The sequence below is a fragment of the Rhinopithecus roxellana genome, chromosome 15, assembly GCF_007565055.1.
Source record: "Rhinopithecus roxellana isolate Shanxi Qingling chromosome 15, ASM756505v1, whole genome shotgun sequence".
NCBI classification, from domain to species: Eukaryota; Metazoa; Chordata; class Mammalia; order Primates; family Cercopithecidae; genus Rhinopithecus; species Rhinopithecus roxellana.
Window position 1 is genome coordinate 112797726 of NC_044563.1, and position 16429 is coordinate 112814154.

The 16429-nt window shown below is 33.5% G+C and overlaps 1 protein-coding gene across 2 annotated transcripts in view; it reads right to left on the reverse strand.

Moving 5' to 3' along the window:
- The window catches only part of ELP4 (elongator acetyltransferase complex subunit 4), a 268639-nt gene that overhangs the window by 130252 nt on the left and 121958 nt on the right, over positions 1–16429 (reverse strand). For both annotated transcript variants that reach the window (XM_010358326.1, XM_010358327.2), the window contains exon 7: positions 14335–14523. In XM_010358326.1, the coding sequence (XP_010356628.1) occupies positions 14335–14523 (189 nt within the window). The remainder of the gene's footprint in view (positions 1–14334; positions 14524–16429) is intronic.

The window sequence follows — 16429 nt, forward strand, 5'->3', positions numbered from 1 at the left end:
GCATAAAAGACATTTGGGCTTATAAACTTACATGTGTTTTAAAAAGCTAAAAAAATTGTTATAGATTACTTCTGCACCTCCAAGCTTCATAAGGAATATGATCTATTGATGTAATCTTACCTTAAAACCATTCTTGTCAAAAGGTCTTTCAAATAATAATATTAATACTAAACAGTCTTTTAGATAAAAGCAGGTGAATTTACTTAGAAGAATCTAAAATTAACAGCTTAAAAAACCCATAAAAGCATAATAATCACAATTCACTTTAGCAGGAATACACTATGGATAATAAATTGTCATAATATAACCAGCAGTGTTCAGAAAGCTTTAGCATAATGATCTGAGGACAGGCCTTGAATCTGGGAACATCCACATTCTCATCTTAACAGATTCTAAGTGTTTTTATGTTATTAGCCAAGATGTAAAACCCCTTTGGTCTTCAGTATATTAATAGATAGAAATGGACAAGTAGAGGTATTCATACATCAATTACTTAAATTTGAATATAATCTTTGCATTAATTTTGAAGTTGTTACAATACAGTTTCCAATATGGAACATTTCAGTAAGGACATTCAGAATTCACCAATCTGGGCAAATTAATGCTTATGGTGTATGTATGGTATAATGACATCACCCAAGTATGTACAGTGATATTGCCCCCCTCCTCCTTGCCCATCTGGATGTGAAAACGTAGGATGGCTCAAAAATCCTTCTTATCCTAGACAAATCTCCCTGTGCTCCTGGGTGAAAGTTGTCAGCTCTGGACAGTAGCCAAGACATGACTAGGAGGGAAGCCAGAAGAGAGGAAAGCCAGTGTCCAGGAGTTTTAAGAGTTTGCTGGCAATCTCAAATAGCATTGTATTAAGTTACATAAAGGGCTCTTAAAGTTTTCTGTTGCAACATAATTTAATTAATCATTTAAATTTAAAATACGTCAAATGGTGTTGCAAATAAGCAAAGCAAATCAGATTGTCCAGTCTTCTCCCTTTGTACTTCAATTTTAATTTCAAAAAAAACCTTCAGAGCATTTGTTTTGACTGTTTTCTGTTTGGTTTCATAGAATGTTTCTTGTTTGCCATTATACAATGGTAATACATTTTTTATTAGGGTACAACAAATCAGTTAAATGGATTTTAAATTAAGGAAGATTAATTTAATGCTCCCTTTCAATTCAAAGTTCTTAAAGTCAAAACTACGAATTTTGTTAAGAGATAAAAATTTAATCACTGCCATTTAAAGCTCCCACAATTTTCTAATAAAAATAGTTCAGATACCTATTTAGAGTTACCAAGTAACAATCACAATACCTTAAACTCTCAATATTTCTTTATTTTCCCAGACCTAATTATCTCAACAATATAAAAGATGTAATTTGTACCAATACAAATATATTTCCAGAAGAAATTTTAGTAAGAGGATTAAGAAGTAATTAACCAATAACTTAATTATCAAGAAGCCTGAAAGGAATAAACCAATCAACATAAAGCATTTATGCAACGCCTCAAGTAAGAGCAAGTTCTTCAGTTACTCTATACTATTTAAGAAACACAGCAAAAATAATATGAAAGGAAGAGCTCTCATTTGAGTATGGCACAAATATCAGATTTGGGGCTATAATAGCCTGAAAGCACTATTAAGTTAATGTTAAAGACTTAGAGAAATATTTAAGTTACTTTATGTTTGACCATAATACATGATGTAGTGGGTGTGTGTTGGGAGAGAGCGGGGAGGGGAATCCCCATAATAAAAGCAAGTATGTCATAATCAACAGCTCAATTTATAACAACATTTTCTGAAAAATGATGTGCATAGAACACGAATATAGTAGAACTTAAGACCTTTCTTTGTTACATAATCCAAAAATAAGCTTGGATCCAAGGATAAATCTGGGGATATTTAATGAGACATTTATTTTTCCATGCTTATTAGGTTTTCCATTCTACAGAAATCAAGACTATGAAATAATAAAATTATTTATACTACATTTATAACTTTTTACAAACTTGCCCCACTTCCTCCAGAATTGTCACTTGCTTCTGTGGATTAGATTTTTATTTTATTAAAAAATATTTGTTAGTGGGAAAATAATTCTGTTCATAATTATGAGATTTAGAATATTTGTAATAAACTGATGAAGGTATTAGATTATATCTTTCCAGATTTAACACTGAACTTAAAGTCAAGGTTAATTTTAGAATACAGAGGAACTTTTGTAAATTAAAAAAATTCTAAATGTAACATTCTCTGCCTAGCATCACATAGTAATATTCACACAGGAAAACTGTAAAACAAACATATTTTGGTTCTTTATCCTAAAGCTCAAAACGTATCCATGAAGGGGCTAGTGGCAAATATTCCTAACCTCGATGGTGAAAAAAATTCCTAAGATATCAAAATTTACTAGGAATACGTAATAGAGCCACAACTCTTTGTGCTTTCTACATGGTCAAATACTCAATATTCTAAATTTTGATTTGAAAATGGTGGTTCCTTATAATTGAGACTTTTTAAAGAATACATCATTTTACTTTCATAAATATTGTTTATATTATATTTACACTGGCTTCAAATATTCAAATAAACATACTTTGCAGAACATTTATTTATATTAATTTTGTTTCTTTTTCAGTAAGTTATTCTATAAAACATTAAAAAAACTTACATATTCTGAAAAGTCTCAGAATTGGGATGAGCAAAATACTGAAATGAACAGGCTGGACAGAATAATAGTATAATATTCAAAATTATTTATAGGCATTTTTCTTAACTATATGTCTAGTTTTGTATTAAGAAATCTACCCACAGAAAAATTTGTGTTTCATGATTGAAAATGTTTTATGGGAAACTTCCTAAATCAGAAATTTTTTTTTTAGTACTTTAATACTTGAAACCCTAAAATGCAATTCACAGATGTCCAAAAGCTCACGCCCTGCCTGGAAAAACCATTGCTAATATCCAAATATTAAACAGAGCATCCAGCTGATGTTTGTGATGCAGTAGCAGGTTAAAGATACTAAAGTTTAAAATCAGCTTAGAATAATCCCATATTGAATACAAAATTATAGCCTGTCATCAGGAGCAGGTTGACAGAGCCAGGTCCAGATGGGAGACTGGCTGGGAAAAAGGCTGAGGCAGGTGGGAAAATGATGGAAACCTGACGGAAGACAGGACTACTCCCTCTGCTGGCAAGGTCCTCACCTGCTTGAATTTTTAACAAATGACTAGCTTTTCTTTAATTATTTAAGATATTATCAATAAATTATGTAAGGTCCCCCCCTTTCAGTCTGCACACTTTCAAACTCAGGGTGTCTTATTTTCACTAGATTAATTTTGCAAAAATATAAGGATCCAATGTTTCACCAGGAGGTCGAATTATTTATCTTGTAATTTAAGTGTACCATAAACATAAAATATAGCATTATTTTTATAATATAAGGCCTTTAAAAATTAAGAATGCCTGTGAATTATGTTTGTTGATATATATACTTTCCTGAAGAAAAAAAATTCTTGGGCTACAGACTTCACAATCTCTTTCTCAGGCTCTGCATAATGCCCCGTAATGAAATAATATAGAAATGAACCATATAAATCAACTATACAGGGAACAAGGAAACAGCATGTCACAGCAAAACAGCATAGATGTACAGCGCCAAACCTATCTGATAATCTAATGATCTGAGTTTACAGATATTATGTACTAATATGTAAGAAATTAAGAACTAATGTTTACACAAAAAATTTGCTAAATTTTACAGAAAAATTATTCAATATTTGATTTTCAATGTAAGTTAATAGCTGCAGCAAAAACATTTAGTAAAAATCTGTTCTAAGATTTTGGCCTACAACCAGAAGCTCCCAGAACAGGAGGGATCAGCTTTTTCACCCACTGTTCTCATCTGAATCCTGGCTTAAAAGCTATTCCAGCTCCCAGCTTTCCAGAAGGCTCCATCCCAGGAATCCTTGCCTGCCATTTGGTTTGCTGATTTTAATCTCTCAGGACTTTCTTACAGTGGCTCTACTATGCTGAACTGGCACTTGCTTCTAGAAGTGAGTTATTATTAAACCTGTAGGTCAATTGTGGCACTAACAACTCTTTGGAAGCTTTCAGCCACAGTGTACAATTTGCTAGTCTAATTAAATATTAATTCTAAGTGTTACATTTTGTGGCTAAGAGCTTTTATTTTCTATCATCAGCCTGGAAGAAAAAGAGGTTACAAGGCTAATTTAATCTCTCCCCTGTCCTTCCCAACATTAAAGATTAACTACATAGGGTGCGAAAATATTATTAAAGAAGCAAGAACTCTTCATATAGCAATAATAATGTAATTAATAGCAAAGGGCTAAAACATAACGCTAGGACATAATATCTCACCTGGTACTTAAACAGCTTTAAATTATAATTGTTTACAAGCATGTTTGGTCTCAACATTAAGAAATAAGTATCACTTATTTTTGATGACGTTAATCTTTCTTTAAGGGAAAGCATGCATCCAAGTATATGAACAGGAAAAACTCAAAACTCATGTTTTCTCACAGGTATTTTTCAGATAGCTTACAATGCCAAAGAAAAAAAGTTTAGTAATTTTATTTGTAAAATAAATGAAAAATTAAATAAAGTTGTACTTGTTTTCTATACACAAAAAGTGATATAGAAGATAGTTTATGATAAAAATAATGTAAAAGATCATTTCTCCTCTTTTTCTCCTACCATATTCATGTAGCTTGAACACACAGGGCCCCCCACTCCCCCTTCTGCTCCCAGAACAGTTGTGTCCATCCTTGGACACTGGGCATTATAAAGGCGATGCAGTCCAGTAGCCAAAGATTCCATATGTCCAAACAGATGACTCAATCTCCATACCGCGATGAGACATTTCACTATTTATATCATTGATACATTTAAAAAGTTTGGCACTAAATAGCCCTTTAGCTAATAACTACTACCATTATAGGAACTACAGAATGAACAACAATATGAACAAGAACATCACAAAGTTATTTTAGAGAAACCAATAATATTTTAAACCAATTTTTTTTTTTTTATGGCTTACTGAATATGCTTTGGTTAGATTAAGTGTAATGAAAGGTTTCTGAATCGTACTTCTCTTTTAAAGATGAAAATGAACCCTACTAACAATTTAAAATATATCCTGTTCCTATTCAATATGCATATTTACACGAAGACAAAATTATACATATACTACTACGCTCAATATAGGAAGAACTTTATAGGTAATTTAAAGTTTGTGTATTAGAGTTTATTTGTGTAAAAAGTTTCAATCGGCCGGGCGCGGTGGCTCAAGCCTGTAATCCCAGCACTTTGGGAGGCCGAGACGGGCGGATCACGAGGTCAGGAGATCGAGACCATCCTGGCTAACACGGTGAAACCCCGTCTCTACTAAAAATACAAAAAAACTAGCCGGGCGAGGTGGCGGGCGCCTGTAGTCCCAGCTACTCGGGAGGCTGAGGCAGGAGAATGGCGTAAACCCGGGAGGCGGAGCTTGCAGTGAGCTGAGATCAGGCCACTGCACTCCAGCCCGGGCGACAGAGCGAGACTCCGCCTCAAAAAAAAAAAAAAAAAAAAAAAAAAAAGTTTCAATCATCCTTGCCCAAAAAAGTAAATTAAATATATATGTATAATGCATACAAGCTATGATGTGATTTTAAAAATTAACCAGTTATCAGCATGTGTAGTCTGAAACAGAAAAAAAAGTGGGAACTATAAGAATTCAAAGTTTATGGTAGAAGGATTGAAATACAGTTAGACTATTTGTTATTTTAAAGAAAAACAGATTCTGTTTACAACTTACTATACTGACACAAAGTCACTGAAATTTGATAAATATGATGTAAAACTGAAATGGGTATACTGTAATTTAGTTCATTTTAAAAACTGCTTCTTTTAAAACTCTTAAATATGTAAATTTCTTATAATCAATTTCAGAGTAGTTAAGAAGATCTGAAAACATTAAAGGCAGATTCTCAGTTGAGAATATCCTGATTAAGAAAAGAATTCATAAAAAAATGACACTCTGAATATCTGGCTTTATCCTTTAGTAATTGTAGCTATGATCAAGAGATTAATCTGTAATTTTCATCCTTAAATATTCTTCTTAATAAAGTGCATTTAAAAAGATCATTTGAAATAAAGTTATATGACTGAAGGTGGTGTTATGTTCATATCAACAATTAGATAAAAAATATTTTCCAAAATTTTATAGCTGTAAACTCACAAAAGTATATTTTTCTTCACCATGCAATTATTCTTAGTTCTTGTTTTAAGAATAAAAAATTTCACACTGAGAGAAATTCACAAGGCCACTGGAGTCCACATTTCATAATCCCATATTAGTGGTTAGTTCTAAAGCGGTCCATTGCTTGACTTAAGAGTTTAGCTGCTAAAATACTCAGCATGAACAAAAAAGTTTATGGATGTGAAAAGGTTTGCTCTCAATTTCTCTATATAGAAACATACTGTATCATTCACTTCAGTGGGTTCAAAGCTCTAATACATTAATGTTATAGAAGATGAATTTGAAAACACATCAATTAAAATAATACACTGAATAAAATATCATTCATTTTTCAGGAGACATATTTTAAGGAGGCCCTTTCTCCCTCCTTTTCATCAGAAAATGAATTTTCCTTGGTATAAGCTAACATGCTAGTAATAGTTTCTTCAATGAGATAGCTGGGAAAAAATTCTACAGATCAAATTATTATAAAACAGTGGGTATATGATAAAAATTGAATAAGGCTATTAATTCACCAAGTGCCAATGATGACAAATGAAAATACGCTATAGGCTCGTTTCAAATCTGAAATGTGATTGAACAAAGGAAAGCTAAATAGTTTACCAACTACTGTTCTCTAGACAAGTACATTAAACTCCGGCAATACTTAAAATTATTATACAATGAAAAAACATAAGGACATATTCTATGATCCAGAATGTCAAAGGAGTTTTCATTCTTGCATTATTGTACTTAGGGAGAGGTTTATCAAGTTGTTGTTTATATTTAAAAATTCCTTAAAAGTGTAGACTATGACAGCTTGAATAAAAGACTAACAATAAGTAAATTTTCTTTTTGAAAAAAAAAATGCTATGAGAACAGTATAAGGTAACTTTCTCCACTTCTAATTTTAATTAGTTTAAGTGTTTACATGTTTAGTTTAAGTGTTGTAATTTAATTTAGTTTAATTAGTTTAAGTGTTTCAATATTTATTTGCTGACAATTTTAAGTAAAAATGCCTTAAAAAATACAAATCAAAAACAACTTGCCACAGATTATACTTAAAAATGCATAAACTAGGAGAAATTTATTTTCTTTTCACTTCACTAATAAAATCATCATAAGGCACAAAACTAAGTTTCTATTTCCAAAAAGAATAAATGCTATTTATTGGTCACCATTTTCTTCAAGCACAAAACTGTTACTGGGAATCGAAAATAAAATTAATTATTTTCAAAAGCCACAAAATGTTTGCATAATTTGGAGGTGGATGACAAATTTTGCTAGTGGTAAGCCAATTCCCATTTATAGACCAACAAATTACTGTTTCATATCTTGTTAGATATGGAAGTCAAACAGTATTCTATTGTAACTGCTTTAAAGCTACCACTTTGCAAAAGAAAATGATAACTCATTAAAAAGTTTCAAAGGATACAAAAACATTTCTGTTTCTAACAGTAAAAGGTGGACAAAGCAGCAGAATGTTGAGTGTAGCTGAAATATAATAACCTTTAACATGGGTATTTACACCAAAGTTTTTAAAAGTTGCAATATTCTCATAATTACAATAATATGTGGGAAGAGTTTAAAGATAGTGTTTTAGTTCCTTTTCTTAGACGTAACCTTTTCTCTTTTTCTTTCTTTCAATCCACCACAACCTCCTTCACTCAACAACAGAGTTTTGAACAGTTGAGTTGTGAGAATGTGAGCAGCTGCTGTTATTATAACTAAAGGTCTGTCTACTGCTTGAGTCTGAGAGACCACATGTTCGGCTGTCCTCTCATCTTGCCATCCTCACCAATTAACTATTAACATGGAGGGCTGTACACATGCTCTTGGGGGCTCTTTAACAGGCTTCTTGGCGAGTGGAACAACTACACAGCAGGGATCTGGGAACTGAGTAATGCCGGAATATAGGGGAGCCGTCCGTAGTTCTGCTCCTTCTAATGACACTTTACTCCATAGTTCAGCATGTAACAAAGTCTGTATTTAACTTAGCCATTTTCACACACATTTTTAGTTCAACGTCTTTGGGCAGACACTAAAACTATATTCTAGCAAGAGACAGTATGAGTAATAGTATTACTTAACAGGGAAAATTGTTTAAGATTATATAAATATACACTTAAGACATTCATAATATATTTGTTGAACAATTTTAGTGTTTTCTTAACAGATATTTAGAATTTATTTTTATATACTTGTTCCAAAGTATGCTTGCCATTTTTTTTCTGTGGCGTTAAAGAAAATAATCTTTAACCTGAAGGAAATAAAAAAATGTCAAGTTCAAAGTTGTGGGACTGAACATAAAACATTTCAAAGGCAAATTAAAAAATAATTATTGTTCATTCTACTTGCAGAAGTCTTATTATAACAATAAGTTAAAATCAGTTTTGAATCTATGTCATTATTTTCCCTATTTTAACTTTTCCCTCTCTTTGCAATTTCCTTAACTATGTGTTCCTTCCCTACAATGACATTAAACATGGGAAGCATGCCAAAAGTATAATAAAGGGTAACTAATCATTACTATACAAGTCTGACAGAATGCTAATAACTAAAGTAAGAACACTGATTGGTTGGTTTAACAATTCAAGAAATAAGGATATTTTATACAAAATACCTTTAATCTAATGTTAATTTATATAATGTACTCAAAGTTACCACAATTTTATTATCTATACATGCCCAACTATATGTATGATAAAATTTTCAAGGATATCCAACTACATTTCTATTTCTGCCCAAAACCACTCTACTACTACACCCAAGCTAAGTATCAACAAACTCACATATACTACTTTTCTGTTCCATCCTATCTTTTACACTGTTGAAAAAGTTCCATGAGAATAGAAACCTTGTTTGTCTTGTTTGCTACTGTATCCCTATGGGTGCCTAGAACAGTGCCTGCATTATTTGTTAAATAAGTGTATAAATTAAATTACCCACAGTTATTCAATTACCATTTAAACCCTAACTTACAATCTCCAGAGGTGGCACTGGTCATAGTGGACAGGAAGCTGATGTATGATGTTTAAACAGTCTTGTTTCAAGACAGTGATGCTACTAATATTTGGATGGCCAACTGACTTTATTTATGCCTCCTGGTTTGTCTCAGGCCTAACCTGTGAGAAGATCCTGTGTCTTCCATAAAAAGAGGCAGCAGGAGATTTCTATTGCTTTGATAGACTTTTATACCTTATTTTTTGTAGCCTTATCTCTGTTCAAATCCTCAATTTTAGAGATCTGTTTAAGTCATAATAGTGAAGATGACAACTGCTAACATATATTGAATGCCTACTATGTGCCAGCACTGTTTAAGTACATGTTATTACTAATCCTCTTAACTGGATACTTTTTGCTCCATTTTCACAGGTGAAGCTGAGGCTGAAAAAATTAAGACTTGACTAAGACTATGAAACTAGTTGGATCTATCTGCCTCTAAGATCTCAGGCTCTTTCTATCATTGAATGCTACTTTGTGCACGTTTGTTTCTAAATTTTGACTCTAGTATCTCTGTTGAACAATTAGCATAGCACAGTGGTTAAGATTATGGTAATAGGAGGTAGACTACTTAAGTCTAAATTCTGCCACTCATTAGCTGTGTGATCTTGGGAAAAGATAATGACAGTACTAACCATATAGGGTTATTATGAGAATTAAATGAGTTAAGATTTGAAAAGCATTTAGGACTGCAACTGGCCCATAGTAATCACCATGTAACTTTTTATTAAATAAACTCACAGTGCCCTGGTTCTATGTATTCATACATTTTGATTACCTTTCCAAGCATACTGCTTGCAATTCTTATTCTCTTTCCTTAGCCAAAAGACTGATTTTCCTTGACAGACTTTAAAAGTTATTAAAAGTTTTACCTCATATTTATATAATGATGGGTTGGAAGAAGTATATGTTTTATATTTTCTCCTAAACATTTTCATATAAAAACAAATATATGGTCAGATATCATGTTCAAAGAGCAAGGGAAAATTTATTTGTTTTTTATAACTCAATTGATATTAGGGCCAGAAGACTACTATATGATAACTTTGCAAAAACTGTCTAGGAATGAGAGATTGAAAATTGGGAAAATTTTAGAAGGCTGTGCAGTTTTTTTTTTTTTTTTAAAGACATTCTCTGTTTTGAGGAATATGTCTTTTTTTTTTTTTTTTTTTTTTTTACAAAAAATAAATGTTTTTATTAAAGAAACTTTGTGTAAGATTTAACTAATATTGCTAATTAAGATATGTTAATAGACAAAAACCAAATATTGCATGTCACAATTCTTTTTTTTTTTTTTTTTTTTTTTTTTTTTTTTAAAGTTCCTTTAATTTTTTTTTTTTTTTTTTTTTTTTTTTTTATTATACTTTAAGTTCTAGGGTACATGTGCATAACGTGCAGGTTTGTTACATATGTATACTTATGCCATGTTGGTGTGCTGCACCCATCAACTCGTCAGCACCCATCAATTCATCATTTATATCATGTATAACTCCCCAATGCAATCCCTCCCTCCTCCCCCCCCCCCGCTCCCCATGATAGACCCCAGTGCGTGATGTTCCCCTTCCCGAGTCCAAGTGATCTCATTGTTCAGTTCCCACCTGTGAGTGAGAACATGCGGTGTTTGGTTTTCTCTTCTTGTGATAGTTTGCTAAGAATGATGGTTTCCAGCTGCATCCATGTCCCTACAAAGGACGCAAACTCATCCTTTTTTATGGCTGCATAGTATTCCATGGTGTATATGTGCCACATTTTCTTAATCCAGTCTGTCACAGATGGACATTTGGGTTGATTCCAAGTCTTTGCTATTGTGAATAGTGCCGCAATAAACATACGTGTACATGTGTCTTTGTAGTAGACTAATTTATAATCCTTTGGGTATATACCCAGTAGTGGGATGGCTGGGTCATATGGTACATCTAGTTCTAGATCCTTGAGGAATTGCCATACTGTTTTCCATAATGGTTGAACTAGTTTACAATCCCACCAACAGTGTAAAAGTGTTCCTATTTCTCCACATCCTCTCCAACACCTGTTGTTTCCTGACTTCTTAATGATTGCCATTCTAACTGGTGTGAGATGGTATCTCATTGTGGTTTTGATTTGCATTTCTCTGATGGCCAGTGATGATGAGCATTTTTTCATGTGTCTGTTGGCTGTATGAATATCTTCTTTTGAGAAATGTCTGTTCATATCCTTTCCCCACTTTTTGATGGGGTTGTTTGTTTTTTTCTCGTATATTGAGGAATATGTCTTAATTCTTTGTCACACTATATAACTTTATACTCATTACCAAAATCTGACCCTATATTTTGCTATGTCTACTTCGAAGGAGTCTCTTTACTGCTATGTTAAGAAGCATAAATTTAATCTATCTTCCAGTTATAGAGGGGCTTAAATATATCTGTAAAGTATCAAAGTTAAAATATTGTTTCAGGTTCAAACATCCAGATCACTACATCATTCACTCATTATTTAATCAGTGGTCTAGATAGGCTGACTTGAGGTCATCTGATAGTATCTGCTGTTCCCTTAAACGAGGGTACAGGATTCACTGTCACAGAAATCCACAATGGGAATCTCTTCCTTAAGTAATAAAGATGCTCACCAACAAAATGGCTTTAAAAAAGTGTTTTCCTTTTCTTTCTGTTTTCTCACAGAGGCCCCATTGGGATAAAATTTAAAGTTACATATATACATATATTTTTTTCATAATTGTTTTTCTTTGCTTTGCAATTATACAAAAGGAAGCATATTTATCTTTTTCTCTCTTGTCTAGAATGGAACTTTTTGTTTAATCTTTTATATGTACTAATTTATCAAATATTTTACACTAATAATTTTCTCTTAAAAATGTAGAATAATTACAATATTAGTCAATAACTTTTTTCCTAATAGAAACTTAGTGTCATCAAAGGTAGTTAATAATTCAGGACACATAGGATACAGTGTGACAGAGAGGAAGGAGTTTAAATTTTTGAGTTAATCAGATCTGGGCTTGAATACCAGCTTGAAATGTACAACAGATATGGGATATTGGATAATCATTTAACTTTAGTTTAGTTGCCTTTGCAATTGAAATCACAGCTATCTTGCAGGGTTTTTGTGATGATTAGTGAAGCCATATAACCTAATGCTGAGGATGATAAGGTTTGAAGTCGGGTAAGGACACTGGCCTGCTACTTATTAACTGGGTGACCCTATGGAAACAGAGGTAAAACAACCTGTTTCACAGGGTAGCACTGAAGATTCAAGGACCTAATGCTTGTAAAGTGCTTGGGATGTAGTACATGGCTAAAAAATAGTTGTAGTAATAGCATAGTAGTAGTAGTAGTATAAGTAGTAGTATTTTCACCAGTATCTGATAAGTCTCTGTCATGCTTATTTATCATAAAAAGCTCACCATGTCTAACCAAACTATTATTTGAGTACTAACTTTATGATAACTTATTAACAACGAAAGCAATACAAGTACGTGTACAATGTCTAGCATAATTAGAGAAAGGAGTTTCCTTATGATATGTCTGTAATTTTAAGCTAATGATAATAATTTTGGTCTAGACACAATGTATAAAAAGTCCTTCAAGGAAAACTGAGTTATCCTCTGCTGACCATTATAAATAAATAAATTCTACTGGCCAAGTAGACCAAATTCACTTCTTTTAAAATTTAATTTAATTTTTTGTAGAAATGGGGACTTGCTGTTACACAGGCTGAACTTCTTGCCTCAAGTGATCCTTCTGCCTCAGCCTCCCAAAGTGCTGGGATTATAGGTGTGAGGCACTGCATCTAGCTAAATTCACTTTTCATTTGTCACACTTTTCAGTCATATTTGCTATATATGCTGTATATAACGAATGTAACTAAAAGCCATTTTAATACATTTGCTATTTGCAGGTAGGGTCTAGGTATGTTGGAACAGAGACACTAAGCTTACATAACTTTATAATAAAGATTCAATATTCATTTAATTAACATTTACTGGTTATCTAGGAAAAGCCTAGGTACTGTGTTAAGAATTTTAAAACCACGTTTAATATTATGTTATTACCATAAAGCCTATAAAGAAACGTATAAGTATCTGGCCCTCCGTCTATGGAGACTACGATGTAGTAGATATATAAGATCATATGAAATCACACGCCTAAGGCAGACAATATGTACTTAAGTAAACAATACTGATATTAACATATACTTTACATTAAAATATTAATTAAAGAAACTAAAAGCTGTTTCAGAACATGAACTAAAACTGTGGAAAAAATTCAAATGGAAATACATTGATTCATTAGTAAAATAAAAAACTATAAAATGTTTAGAAGAAAACATAAGAAAAAGACGTTGGAGAGGGCAAAGACTGTCAAGATTGGAAGTGTGAGGGAGGTAAACCACTAACCACTAAAAAATTTATAAATTGAACTTCATCAATATTGAAAACTTTAGCTCTTCAAAAGACACTGTTAAGAAAATAGAAAAAACGGCCGGGCGCGGTGGCTCAAGCCTGTAATCCCAGCACTTTGGGAGGCCGAGACGGGCGGATCACAAGGTCAGGAGATCGAGACCATCCTGGCTAACACAGTGAAACCCCGTCTCTACTAAAAATACAAAAACTAGCCGGGCGAGGTGGCGGGCTCCTGTAGTCCCAGCTACTCGGGAGGCTGAGGCAGGAGAATGGCGTAAACCCGAGAGGCGGAGCTTGCAGTGAGCTGAGATCCGGCCACTGCACTCCAGTCTGGGCGACAGAGCGAGACTCCGCCTCAAAAAAAAAACAAAAAACAAAAAACAAAAAACAAACAAAAAAAAAAAACAAACAAACAAAAAAAAAAAAACAAAAAAAAAAGAAAATAGAAAAAACAAGTCATAGATAGGAGGAAAATTATTACCAAGTTGTAGCTAAAATATCAAGGAACTTTACAAATTGATAATGAGACTATCAATAAAAAATGGACAAAAGACAGACAAAAGAAGACATGCAAATGGCCAGAAAGCACATGAAAAGATGGTCAACATCATGAGTTATCATGGAAATGCAAATTAAAACCACAATGTCATACCATATCACCATGAGTTATGAAAAAATAGTTCTGGAAAGTTCTTACCTGGATCAGATGTGTTGGCATTGTGATGATGCAGGCTGAAAGAGAGGTTCTCAGAAGACCACGGAGAACATAGAGGAACTTGGTAAGGCTGTGACTGTTGCTACCATTTTCTGCACAGCAAATATCATCTCCCCATAAAGGTGAGCCAAGATTCTGAATTCCTATTCTTAAAACGTTTCTCTGTTTTTTCTAAAAGAAAGTGGGAAAAAAGCAAACATATAAAGTTTTGTTAATCAATAGAATACCACTTTTATCTGTCAGTTCTTGTCTTTTTTTTATTATTATTATTATATTTTAAGTTCTAGGGTACATGTGCATAACGTGCAGGTTTGTTACATATGTAAACTTATGCCATGTTGGTGTGCTGCACCCATCAACTCGTCAGCACCCATCAATTCATCATTTATATCATGTATAACTCCCCAATGCACTCCCTCCCTCCTCCCCACTCCCCATAATAGGCCCCAGTGCGTGATGTTCCCCTTCCCGAGTCCAAGTGATCTCATTGTTCAGTTCCCACCTATGAGTGAGAACATGCGGTGTTTGGTTTTCTCTTCTTGTGATAGTTTGCTAAGAATGATGGTTTCCAGCTGCATCCATGTCCCTACAAAGGACGCAAACTCATCCTTTTTTATGGCTGCATAGTATTCCATGGTGTATATGTGCCACATTTTCTTAATCCAGTCTGTCACAGATGGACATTTGGGTTGATTCCAAGTCTTTGCTATTGTGAATAGTGCCGCAATAAACATACGTGTGCATGTGTCTTTGTAGTAGAATAATTTATAATCCTTTGGGTATATACCCAGTAGTGGGATGGCTGGGTCATATGGTACATCTAGTTCTAGATCCTTGAGGAATTGCCATACTGTTTTCCATAATGGTTGAACTAGTTTACAATCCCACCAACAGTGTAAAAGTGTTCCTATTTCTCCACATCCTCTCCAACACCTGTTGTTTCCTGACTTCTTAATGATTGCCATTCTAACTGGTGTGAGATGGTATCTCATTGTGGTTTTGATTTGCATTTCTCTGATGGCGAGTGATGATGAGCATTTTTTCATGTGTCTGTTGGCTGTATGAATATCTTCTTTTGAGAAATGTCTGTTCATATCCTTTCCCCACTTTTTGATGGGGTTGTTTTTTTCTTGTATATTTGTTTGAGTTCTTTGTAGATTCTGGATATTAGCCCTTTGTCAGATGAGTAGGTTGCAAAAATTTTCTCCCATTCTGTAGGTTGCCTGTTCACTCTGATGGTAGTTTCTTTTGCTGTGCAAAAGCTCTTTAGTTTAATTAGATCCCATTTGTCAATTTTGGCTTTTGCTGCCGTTGCTTTTGGTGTTTTAGACATGAAGTCCTTGCCCATGCCTATGTCCTGAATGGTACTACCCAGATTTTCTTCTAGGGTTTTTATGGTATTAGGTCTAACATTTAAGTCTCTAATCCATCTTGAATTAATCTTCGTATAAGGGGTAAGGAAAGGATCCAGTTTCAGCTTTCTACTTATGGCTAGACAGTTGTCCCAGCACCATTTATTAAATAGGGAATCCTTTCCCCATTTCTTGTTTCTCTCAGGTTTGTCAAAGATCAGATGGCTGTAGATGTGCGGTATTATTTCTGAGGACTCTGTTCTGTTCCATTGGTCTATATCTCTGTTTTGGTACCAGTACCATGCTGTTTTGGTTACTGTAGCCTTGTAGTATAGTTTGAAGTCAGGTAGCGTGATGCCTCCAGCTTTGTCCTTTTGACTTAGGATTGTCTTGGCAATGCGGGCTCTTTTTTGGTTCCATATGAACTTTAAAGCAGTTTTTTCCAATTCTGTGAAGAAACTCATTGGTAGCTTGATGGGGATGGCATTGAATCTATAAATAACCTTGGGGAGTATGGCCATTTTCACGATATTGATTCTTCCTATCCATGAGCATGGTATGTTCTTCCATTTGTTTGTGTCCTCTTTTATTTCACTGAGCAGTGGTTTGTAGTTCTCCTTGAAGAGGTCCTTTACATCCCTTGTAAGCTGGATTCCTAGGTATTTTATTCTCTTTGAAGCAATTGTGAATGGAATTTCATTCCTGATTTGGCTCTCTGCTTGTCT